Source organism: Elgaria multicarinata, chromosome 9 (genome assembly GCF_023053635.1).
Source record: "Elgaria multicarinata webbii isolate HBS135686 ecotype San Diego chromosome 9, rElgMul1.1.pri, whole genome shotgun sequence".
NCBI lineage: Eukaryota > Metazoa > Chordata > Lepidosauria > Squamata > Anguidae > Elgaria > Elgaria multicarinata.
In genome coordinates, this window is record NC_086179.1 from 86972709 (window position 1) to 86985325 (window position 12617).

Consider the following 12617-nt stretch of genomic DNA (forward strand, 5'->3'; position numbering starts at 1 on the left):
GTCATCAATATGCGGATGATACCCAGCTCTACATTTCCTTTTCATCAAACCCAGGTGAGGCAGTGGCTGTTCTGAACCAGTGCCTGGGCACGGTAATGGACTGGATGAGGGCTAATAAACTGAAACTCAATCCAGACAAGACGGAGGTACTGTTAGCGGGTGGTTCTTCTGTCCGGAGAGGTGATGTTTGCCCTGTCCTGGACGGGGTTGCACTCCCCCTAAAGGATCGGGTCCGTAGTTTGGGGGTGCTCTTGGATCCAGAACTGTCACTTGAGGCACAGGTGAACTCAGTGGCAAAGAGCACCTTTTATCAGCTTAGGCTGATATACAAGCTGCGCCCTTATCTGGACAGAGATAGCTTAGCTACAGTTATCCATGCTCTGATAACCTCTCGTTTGGATTACTGCAATGCGTTATACGTGGGGCTGCCTTTGAAAACGGTCCGGAAACTTCAACTGGTGCAAAACAGGGCAGCAAGGTTATTAACAGGGACTGGCCGGCGAGATCACATTACGCCACTCCTTTTACAACTTCATTGGCTGCCAGTCCAGGTCCGGGCCCAATTCAAAGTGCTGGTATTGACATTTAAAGCCCTAAACGGTTTGGGGCCAGGTTATCTGAAGGAACGCCTCCTCCCATATGTACCTACCCGGACCTTAAGATCATCTACAGGGGCCCTTCTCCGTGAGCCCCTGCCAAAGGAAGTGAGGCAGGTGGCTACTAGGAGGAGGGCTTTCTCCGCTGTGGCACCCCGGTTGTGGAACGAGCTCCCCAGAGAGGTCCGCCTGGCGCCTACACTGTACTGCTTTCGTCGCCAGCTGAAGACCTTTTTATTCACTCAGTATTTTAACACTTAATTTTAACTTAAATTTAAATTTTACTGTTTTAACTCTGTATTTTAATCTTATATCAACTTTGCTGTGTGGTTTTATCCTGGTTGCGCTTTTTATATTGTATTTCGTAATTGTGTTTTAAACTGTTGGGTGTTTTACTGTGGTTTTAATTTTTGTGAACCGCCCAGAGAGCTTTGGCTATTGGGTGGTATAAAAATGTAATAAATAAATAAATAAATAAATAAAATAGTAGTGGCAAGTATGTCACCAGAGTAATTCACTTTCTGATTATTTAAATATGGCTCAGGATATTAAGAAAAATTCACTTGTCATCCATTTTTTTCTGGATTATATCTAATAAACACACACATCAAAGACACCTGTTGAATTAAGAGTAATTTATTGTGGTTTTTTTCTGAACGTGACAAAGAGGGATTCCCAGAGATTGATAACACAACACAATCTTATGCACCATTTCACAACTAGTCCCTTGTTGGTTTTATTAAGAACATAGCAATTTAAAAAATAGCTAAATATGTACATATTAATAAAACTTATATACATAAGATTGAGACAACTTTTTACCTAAATATGGAATGATTTTCCTAATAAAACCTATAAAAAGACTTCTGAATAAAAGTTTAAACAGCAGTCACAGTTAAGTAGACACAATTACAATTGTTTTTAAGATTTATGAAAAGAACGTTGATTGTTGGTTAACTGTTACAATATGAATGTCTTATTTGTAGATTTACTGGGGAGATTGAGAAGTTCTATTTCATGAAGGAGTAGTCCCATCAGTCTCCAAGGAGGAAATGCACTTTTTAAAGACTGCAGCACTAGCCAGGTTTATTTTGTCATCAAGAGAACACAGACACATTTCAATTATAAATTGATCACATTAAGTTTAAAATTCCATAAAAGGATTATTGAACTGCAGAAGTTGCTATTTAGCCCGAGTTTAACAAACTGAATAGGTGATATGCATTTTTTGCACAGTCCATTGGTGTGCTTATGATGACCATCAATGAAATTCTCATGTATGTAGCATTTATTACCCCTTCATTAGAAGCATGACCATGATAGCTTCACACACCACACAAAGGATAGGTCAAAGCCCAATTCTTCAAAAAATAACAAGAATATTAACTCTCCTCTTCACATGGCATCTATGGGGTTTGGTGGTTAATGATCTTAAATATCACGAATACCCATGGGAAATGCTTCTTCTGAAAGCAAAAATATGAAGTAAAGCAATTTTTTTGTGGAGGAAGAAAATCTGCATTGGTTTCATCTCTAAGGGATGGGATAAGATCAAGACAAAGGGGTGATAAATATATGAATTCTGGAAAGAATGTCATTAAACATGTGAAGATTAGTTAAGAATTAATGGTAAGGTGTATTATTTTACTTTAAAAATAGTTCCTTTCATTTTGTTAGAAGGTGCACAGTTAATTCTGTTTTTTGTATCTTTGTCTTGGCCTTCCCCAGCACCACCCATACCAAAGGGCAAAAAATTTCCAAGATAATCTGATAAAAGAAGTAGTATGGAGCTTGGCCAAGATGCAGTTTGGCCATGAATTTTATTTTCACAGTGATGCAATGTGGAAGCATGTCTTTTGGGGTGATAATCTGCATGTTCTGGAATAGAATTACCAACTTGCTTCCACCTTGGCCTAGGGTTACTCACAAGGAGGAAAGTGGGAATGGGAAAGGATATGGGCATGCACATACAGTTGAGACCTCTAAATTCAGTGGAGAGTGAGGAGAAGTATGTGCTCTTCCTAGCTACATTAGTAAGTAAACATTTGCATAATTCCTTCCCCTCGTTAAAGATTGGGGGATTATGGAAATCAAGTCTACATATTCCTATGCCTATGAATGCATAGTGAGAGCCAGTGTGGTGTAGTGGCTGAAGTGTTGGACTGGGAGTTGGGAGATCCAGGTTCTAATCCCTACTTGGCCATTGAAACCCACTGGGTAACTTTGGGCCAGTCACAGACTCTCAAGCCCAACCTACCTCACAGGGTGGTTGTTGTGAGGATAAAAATGGAGAAGAGGATTACGTACGCTGCGTTGGGTTCCTTGGAGGGAAAAAGGCGGGATATAAATGCAACAAATAAATAAATAATATGAATGCAGTACCCATTTCACGCTATGTCTTGTATGGGCAGTGGAGTAGATTACATGCACCCCACTCCTTCCCTTGCAGAATTATCCTTAGTTGAGCAAGTGTGTGAACCCACCCAGGTCAGGGAGAAGGTGTGATAAATTTCTTTTCCTTTAGGTTGAACTGAGATGCTAGCTATGCTTCTCAAGGGTAATTTTCCTCCACCCAATGGATCTGAGTGGAGAAATTAGGCATCAGAGGAAGCCATGAGCATGTGTGAAAACCAACCAACCACCACTCAAACTGGAATGGTATATTCCCTACATCTCATGCAAATATTACAGAAAAGCTGTATATATAAAAGTGCTTTGGAGACTACTGGCAGCAATAATTCTTGAAATAATCTTTTTGGGGAAGCACAAGACTTAACTGCCAGACTGTAAAGTCAGGTGAGAGGTGAGAGATCTGCAAAATAAAAAGTTTGAGGAATCTCAGTATCAAGAACAATTCATTACACATTCACCAATACTTGTTCTTGACAAAATACCAGGTAATATATTGGTATCAGTGGATTTTTTTAAATGGCCAAATACACTGATAGTGTATTTTATTCTGAGAGGAATACTTGGCAATTTGCCATCTTTACCCGAGGGGGGAAGAGAGTGTATGTCTTCAAAACAGATGAGGATTAATGATTCATTAAACTTCTTAGTAGCTTTTTGGCCCTGAGATTTCTGCACAAAAAGCCAATATAAAATGGGGTCCTTCAGAGCTTGCTCCTGAGAGAAAGAGAGGCTTCTGTGTTTATTTTTCTCTGTTTAACTGAAAATGGAATATCCAGCATGCATATATTTATGTAGGAAAATGCAATCATAAAGGCAAAATTTGTTCTATTACAGTTGTTACCAGACTAACCGCACTATATCCTTGCTGCTGAACAAGCCTATTTTGATTAAAATAAACAAATAATTTAGTGGCTTTGTTATGCCATGTTACAAAAGCATGAAAAAACTTAGACTGAGGCCATGACAGAGTAGAACACAGATACAGAAGAAGTCTGGAAATGCTGCTGGTACCCCGCTCAAATGTAAAGATGTCTGGATCTGCTAATGAAACACTGATGCAGAATGTGTGGTTTCAAAGAGGTTACCTGAAAAATAAGAGCAAGAACTTAAAATTAGGATTTCAAGGAACAATATTATATCAATGATACATATCTATTAAAATTAACCTATGGATTTCAACATTAAATTATGAAATGCATTATCTATTACAGAATTAGAACACTTTTTAGAATACCTATAATTTGTTTCTGGATATTTATCTTTGTAACTGCCACTATAAATCACTTAAGGTAACGTACTACTACTATGAAGGAAATTCAAATATTGTATGTGAAATTTTGGAATAATAGAAAACACATGCAAATGTGTGTATTAACAGCAGCGATGGAATAATCTAAAAATGTTAAATACATGGATGAATTTTAAACCTAAGCAACAATGTAACGGGTCTCTATCAAACATCTGAAATTGCTCTTTCAGTTGTTTTTAACTAGCTGTATTTCACCCTCCTCCTCTGCAGACACACACCAATGTGGGAGTGCACACACACACACACAAATTAAAACTCCTTAATCCCATCAGTTACAAGTCAGACACAAAAAGAAGTTTTATATAACATTTGGAAAATACACAACCTTGATTTCTGGACAACAGACAGGACATGAAAGTTCCATACTTGTAAAGTAGGTGCAGATACAGTCTTTCTACATGCCTTTGAGCTCAAATTTAGTAGAGCAGCAGTATAGTCAAGAGTGCACTTGAGATCAGGATGGAATGTAAGGAAGAAAGTGGTTTCTATGGTATGTCATCTAGGACTTTATATGTCCAAGAAAGGTACTTGGAAGTATACTTGGAAGATCATGTAAATGCGGAATACCAACATAATGTGAAGCAACTCATTTAATAAGGGAAGCTCTGTGTAGAGGACATTATAGTAATCCTAACCTCAAGGTGACAAAGGACTGAGTGATCAGAAGATCAGGTGCTGATCACTTAGAACAGGGATAAGCAACATGGGCTGCCCCCTGCTGTAAAAAAAAAAAAAGTGCTTTTAGCACACTATACCACCAAATGAGTGAACTTTAACTTGGCCTGGAGCTAAATTTGACCCTTTTAATGCTATGGAGCAATTTGCCACTAAATTTCGGTGGCAAACCACCCATTTTCCCTATTTTTTTCAGGGCGCCCACTGACTGTGCAGTGGGGACTGTAGCTTACAGGGTGGAAATGGACCTCTTGAAGTTGCCCATCCAACTTGGAAAGTCCTGCACCCTTCTGAAGTGGAGACAGTCGTGTTTAGCCACAGTTGTGGTCTGTGCTTTCAGGTATACCTGCAGGTTCATGAGCAACTCCAGACTACAAAATTCAGTGAAAACGGCAACCAAAATGATCAAGCTGGAGCAACTCCCCTAGGGGGAAAGTTTACAAAGTTTGGGGCTTTTCTGTTTAGAAAAAAGGTAGTGTGGGGACATGATAGAGGTGTATAAAAGTATTAATAGTGAAGAGAATGTGGATAGAAGGAAGATTTTCTTCCTCTCTCATAATACTAAAATCCAGGGTCATCCAATGAAGCTGAGTGGTGGGAGATTCAGGACAGACAAAAGGATGTGCTTCTTCATACGGAAAACAGTTAAACTATGGAATTAGTTTCTACAGGATGTGGTGATTCATGGAGGATAAGGGCATCAACATCTACTAGTCTTTTCTTGGGCTTTTGGCAGCATGTGACCAACAGGAGAGGGCTATTGCTGTTATCTGGTTGTTCACTGAGAGAAACAGGATACAGGATTAGACAGGGCTTTGGTCTGATGATGGCAATTTAAAGAAGCAAGCAGCTCTGCATCTGCTTCAGGACTTACATTCCCCACCACCACTTTCCTTAGGAACCAGCTCTCCCTCTCCTCCATTAGGATTAGCTTTCTAAACTCTTAGAACCATTTTTGCAATATGGTTCTGTTGGGGTGTGTGTGTGTGAAAGACTTGCGAGTTTTACATGAGTCTTTCTGCGTCCCGGTTCAGACAATCGCGGGGCAGGTGGAGAAGCATTGTGGCTTCCTCCAACCCCGCCCCTGCCTGTAGTTTACATAATTATCCATACTGCAGCATGGGTTGGTGTGTCTTCTGAACCTGGTGTGCGGAGGGAGGCGACTTCAACCCACAACTTTCTGTAGGTGTTGTAGGGTGGGTTGGAGGTCACTTGCGTCGGGTTCAGATGACACAACAACCCACACTGCAGCGTGGATAATTATGAAAATGATGGGTGCATGTGCCCCACAATGGCTTCTTTCCCCCCTGCAATTGTCAGAACATCCATAGTGTGTCAATATGGGATTCCTGGCTGGAGGCTTGTGTTGGCTTTATTACACTAAACGTTATTTAATAATAGAATACAAAAATGGAATATCGTTAAGATTTATTATTTGCAAGCATTCCAGCAACATTTTAAAGTCTCAAAAATACGAGGAGTCTCTAATATATAGGGAGGAAGAGTAAGCTTTTACTTCAATGAATCACCTTGAGTTTTTCAGCAGCTGTCTTTCTATCATACAAAATTAGCTATGAAACCAATACATTCGTAATAGTAGGCTTGGCAAAATAAAGTTATATACTCTTTCTCCTGGTCTTCCAGACAGAAGTCACATTGGTTTTTATTTCTCTACCACATTACAAACTATTGTAATTAGTTACACTGTCATCTACTGTACATCATCTCAAAATTATTGGCCTCCAACAAATGAATAAACGGTTACCTATAGAATATAAAAAACTAGTTTCAACCACACATTCAATTCATTTAAGGCTGGCACAGATTTGTTCTCATTTAGTCAGCCTTCTCTGATGGTATGCTCTCAAATGTCCTGGGAAAATATATTACAGGCCTAATATTAAGCAATACGTTGGTTCTCCTATTCAAAGGCACAATATAGGGGTCCATTTATTTTCCTATCAAAACAGGATCTGTTTCCCTGCGTACTGAACATCTTGCTGAAACGAGATGAATGCGAAAACCTCTTTGTGTCACAGTCACGATCTCTGATAATATAAAAATGAGCAGTGCTATGAAACTGGAATAGAGGAAGTGGACACCAGTAAAATACTAAATAGAATTACTGAAGCAACGAAAAGGTAATATCATATATCAACTTCATTAATGAAATTGGTGATAATTTTTTTTCTTACAAGAATTGCTTCTGCTGCTTGATGGGAAAAACAGCAAGATGGAAAAGATCTTTACTATCTGTGTGATCTGTGTAACCCATTTATATATTCAACCGTTATCCAGCAGTAAAGTTTTTCCTAGGCTTCTGGCTGTAACAAAGTTATCACATTTTAATGATTCTCTGTTATAAAAGGCCCTTAATACATACAAATTATCATGTCAAAGAGAAGGGTACGGAACCTGGCCTTCTCTTTAAAATGTTAGTTTGGTATGACACCCTCCCTCCCCCATGGGGAGCATTCTAATACGCAATACCCTCCACCCCATGAAAAGCTTTGCCACTCAATTCTGCTGAATGTATAAAAAAAGGTCCTGAATCTACTGAAAGAGCATTAGAAGAGAAAACACCACATCAAAACATCATGGTCTGGTAGAGCCATGATATAATTTCTCTCTGAAAAGTACTGGACGATGTTCCAAAAAATGCTGACACCCACAGAAAACAAGCGAAGGGATGTCTATTATTAACACCTGCCATTTTTCATTTCTTTCTTTCGTTTGTTACATTTATGTCTCGCCTTTCCTCCAAATAGCCCAAGATGGCATACGATCCTCCTCTATTTAACTTCACAAGAACCCTGTGAGGCAGGATAGGCTGAGAGTCTGTGACTGGCCCCGAGTCACCCAGTGAGCTTTATGGCACGGTGGGGATTAGAACCTGGATCTCCCATGTCCTGGTTCAACACTCTAACCGCTTCAACATACTTTATCTATTTAATCTGCTATAGCAACTGTTCTCTGTATCAAACAAATATCGTGACGGTGCAAAACAAAAGAGTTGCCTTAATAATCCGACCAAGGGTCCATCTGGTTCAGTATTCTATTTCCAAGAGCAGCTAGCCAGATGACCCTTGAAAGCTCACATGGAGGGCATGAAAAGGGCTGCATTTCTCATTTGTCTCCATCATCCTGTATATCAAAGCATGCTGATTCTGTACAAGTTGCTACTGTGGTTACATTGTGTGTGTGTGAATGTAAAGCTGCCCCTACAAGATTCTTCAAAGGCTAAATCAATGGCTGTGTATAATCTGTACTAATATATACAGTTATGCTCCCAGGCAATTCATATTCTGTGCTATGAAAAGCTGGATTCTGCAACCTATATAAATTATGCAAATTAAACATCTTTGCATAATTTATACGTGTTTTGCTAATTATGGAAGGGACAATGCCCTGAACCATTTTTAAAAAAACGTAACTACCTTTCTGACTTTTAGCATCGCCATTCCCCAGCTAACCACACAGTAGCAGATAACCCCGTCATGATCCAGGTAACACAATTATCCATGCTGTATTAACATCAGAAAACCAAGACCTGAAGCAATATGGCAGGGGTGGGTGTGGCGTTACACCCCACAAGTCAGTTCCCTAATGTATGTCTAGAATTTGTATGTCTATTGTGTTTAGAATGTTGACCTGAGTGGGTGGAGATTGAATATCTTAGGAGGGGGGGAGGAGGATATATAAGGGAATGACTGAGGTGATAAGGGGGGTGTTTTTGAAGTACTTTGGTAGGAGAGAGAATTAGAGGATCAGGGTAAAGAGGGTTGTCTTTTGAGTGTAGTGCGCAGATAGTCTGTTGGTGTATATTAAACAATCCTGATAATAAAGAAAGTTCAAGAGTGAAGGTGTGAGAGAAAGGAAAGAGTGTATGAGAAGAGAGAACGGATTGGATGGGAGGTTTTAACAACGGTCTGAAAAGTTTTATTATGAAACAAAGTTTGTGAACACTGAAATACATTTTCATTCAGTTTGTTTTACTAGCACAAAAATCCCACGTGTCTCCTTGGCATTTATCACCTGCAGTTATATACATATAACACCCGTTCTGACATTAATTCACCATCAGCACATATAATTCACAGCGCATTATTTTATTCCTGAAATTATTCCTGTTTAACCCCTTTCTCCACATAGTTTGTAGAAAGGTGGTGTTTGTCCCTCACCTCAGGCTCATAAAGTGGTGGCGCTTAGCTTGAGCAGGGAGTGTCCGCGGACAGGCCTGTTGTAAAGAGCCTGTGTCGTGGCACAGTGGGCAACAGACATCCTGTGTGCCATTCTGTCTCCCCACCCCACTGCCACATTGGCCATGGCAGTGGCAGCAACCCCCGCCCCCAACGAATTTCCAAGGAAACAAGGCATGCAGGGAGCACATACTTTGTTTGCAAGTAGAATCGTGTTCATAGAAGCACAATTCTTCTTGGAAACCAGGTGTGCGCGTCCCACATACCTTGTCTCCCTGCTAAATTGGTGTGGGTCTTGTTGCTGTGTGGCAAATTTGGCAGAGGCAGTGGGCCCCCCCAGTGGGTCTGGGCAATGTGGAAATTGCCCACCCGTGCAACATGGTCAAACATTCCCAGAGATGTTGGTGCAGAATTTTCCTGGACTTGGAAACATCTGTGTTGCAGGGTGTGGGCAGGAAAAAGAGATATGGAGGCATAGCTAGTGAAAGGTTCTATAGACAAAGGAAATTACAAGTTTAGGTAAGAAGTATTGTGTAAATATAGTATAAGTAGTTACCCCATCTCTAACGAGACCAAAAATAAACAAAATACCAGTATGCTTTTATTAATCAATGGTTTTTACCTGTTTGTAGTAGAGAAATGTCCAGTTTCTCATCACACTCAGTTGTCTCTGCTAAATACAAGTAACAAACAAAATATTGTTATTTTCCCAAATATGTATATGCAGGCTTTAATGAAGTAACGTAACTAATAGGAAATGAAACATGGACAAATATTTAAACAATAAGCAATATAAAACTCTCAAAGATCCAACAAATTGCAGGCACTACAAGAACTTTGCAAATCCTGTGTCCTGCACAATGAAAAATAAAGGCCTTCCTTCTTCTCACATCAGTCCGTTGGTTTCTGTTCACCACTCTGCCGCAAAGATCATCTTCTTGGCTCGCCGCTCTGACCATGTTACTCCGCTTCTGAAACCTCTTCATTGGCTTCCAATTCACTTCAGAATCCAATATAAACTTCTCCTGTTAACCTTCAAAGCTTTTCACGGTCTAGCTCCTTCCTATCTCTCCTCTCTCATCTCACACTATTGCCCCGCTCGTGCTCTTCGCTCCTCTGATGCCATGTTTCTCGCCTGCCCAAGGGTCTCTAGTTCCCTTGCTCGGCTTCGTCCATTTTCGTCTGCTGCCCCTTACGCCTGGAACGCTCTTCCAGAACACTTGAGAACTACAAGTTCAATCGCAGCTTTTAAAGCTCAACTAAAAACTTTTCTTTTTCCTAAAGCTTTTAAAACTTGATGTTGTGTGGACTTTATACTGTTAGTTTTACCCTACCCTGTGCCTGTTTGCATTCTCTTCCCCTCCTTATTGTTTTACTATGATTTTATTAGATTGTAAGCCTATGCGGCAGGGTCTTGCTATTTACTGTTTTACTCTGCACAGCACCATGTACATTGATGGTGCTATATAAATAAATAAATAATAATAATAATAATAATAATAATAATAATAATAATAATAATAATAAATCTATTAAGTGGAGAAACCCAGAGAGCTATTAAGTGTGAACCGCCCAAAGAGCTTCGGCTATTGGGCGGTATAAAAATGTAATAAATAAATAAATAAATAAATAAAAAACATGTTGCGAGGACAAAATGGAGAGGAGGAGGAGGATTATGTACACTGCCTTGGGTTCCTTAGGGGAAAAAAGGCAGGATATAAATGCAATAATAAATAAATAAATAATTCACAGCGGGAGCTTAATGGGGCCATCTCCAGTCTTGCATCTTTATTTGTAGGCAGTAATTCTGTTGTATCTCTACACTGTTTTTTGCTGCATTGGGAGCAACATCCCGTGCAGAAAGCAGAATTACCTGCCCTTGTTGAAGGGTATTGATTCATCTCTGCATGGTTCAGTTTACTCACTGGTGAAGTATATCATATCCAGTGATTGGGTGGTGAGCAGCTGTGCTAGGAGACTAGCAAAATGCACATCATTATAATGGGCAGGATGTATGTGGAGGGAGAACTTGTGTAGTGCAATGATCACAGGTGTGCATGGGTGGGTGTGCGTACACGTGTCTATGCACTCGGTCTGTGCATGCATGTGCATTTGTGCATGTGTGCAGCCATTAAAATCTGGCACACAGAGAGAGTGGATTATACTCTCAGCGGCACGCTATGCTAAGTGTGTGAAATACGTGAAGATAAGTTCACTTGCATCTGCCACAACTTAATCTTCACAGTTAGGGCAATTCCAAGAGTGGAGGTATCCAGAACATGGTCTGGTCCAGTTATGTTGGTTGAATTAGAATTGTTGAGGGGATGTGGACAAAATACTTGGTCAAGTTTGGCTGACCACCTGTTTGCTTGACCCTTGTCCTTCTGGGCTTGTTACATCTAATAGTAAGGGGATGCCGAATTGGATCCAGGAGGTTGAAAATTCTTCTTTTGACAGAATGAGCAATACCAGCCTCCTTAAAGGAGGCATTGATCAGGCTGCTCCTGAAGAAACCTAGCCTGGAGCCAAAAGATGCAAACAACTATAGGCTGGTTGCCAACATTCCCTTCATTTACAAAGTGCTTGAGCAAGGATGAAACTGATTTTCAGAATCCGTTTCAAGCTGGCTTCAGACCAGGTTTTGGAATAGAAACTGCCTTGGTTACCCTGTGAACGACCTATGCCAAAAAGAGGGTCAGGAAGGGTGCAACCCTATTAGTTCTCAGCGGCTTTCAATAATGGAGATTGGTTGGTATGATCATTTTATGCCAGTTCTTTGCCATCTTCACTAGCTGCAAGTCTATTTCTGGGCCCAATTCAAAGTGATGGTTTTAACCTTTAAAGCCCCCAACGACTTGGGTCAGGTTACCTGAAAAAACATCTCCTCCCGTATTGATCTACCAAGACACTAATAATAATCTGAAGCCATATTCCTATTAAATGACACAAAATGGGCAGCTACAAGAGAGAGGCCCTTTTCAACGGTGCCCCATCTGTAGAATACCCTCCTGAAAGAGGTTTGCTGGTACCCACATAATTGGGTTTTTTTGGTGCTACGTTGCTGAGCTTTTTACACTGTTTTATAGCTGCTGCTGGTTTTATCTTTTTAAAATCTGAGGTTTTTTTAATTTGTTACCATGTATATGTTCTTAATTTGTACAGAACCCAGGGAACTTCAGTTACCAGGCGATTTAGGAAATAAAGAGAGATCATTTTAGTAACATTGAACTTGAAATTTATTTTATTTATTATTTATTTATTAATTACATTTCCATATCGCCCAATAGCCGGAGCTCTCTGGGCGGTTCACAAAAATTAAAAACATTCAAAGTATAAAACCATAATATAAAATACAATATTTATTTTTTTTATTTATTTATTGCATTTCTATAAAAGCTCAACCAGATAAAAACAGCAGCAATGCAA

At 39.9% G+C, this 12617-nt stretch overlaps 1 protein-coding gene across 2 annotated transcripts in view; it reads right to left on the reverse strand.

The window, feature by feature from the left end:
* Positions 1 to 2645: 2645 nt before the first annotated feature.
* BEND7 (BEN domain containing 7) overlaps positions 2646 to 12617 on the reverse strand; it is a 60111-nt gene continuing 50139 nt past the window's right edge. The window contains exons 8-9 of one of the 2 annotated variants that reach the window (XM_063134274.1): positions 9814 to 9864; positions 2646 to 3408 (exon numbers count right to left, since the gene is read on the reverse strand). In XM_063134274.1, coding sequence (XP_062990344.1) covers positions 3389 to 3408; positions 9814 to 9864 — 71 coding nt within the window. In that variant the 3' untranslated portion in view covers positions 2646 to 3388. Of the gene's footprint in view, positions 4094 to 9813; positions 9865 to 12617 lie in introns of both variants that reach the window. The other variant, XM_063134273.1, reaches the window with a different exon arrangement.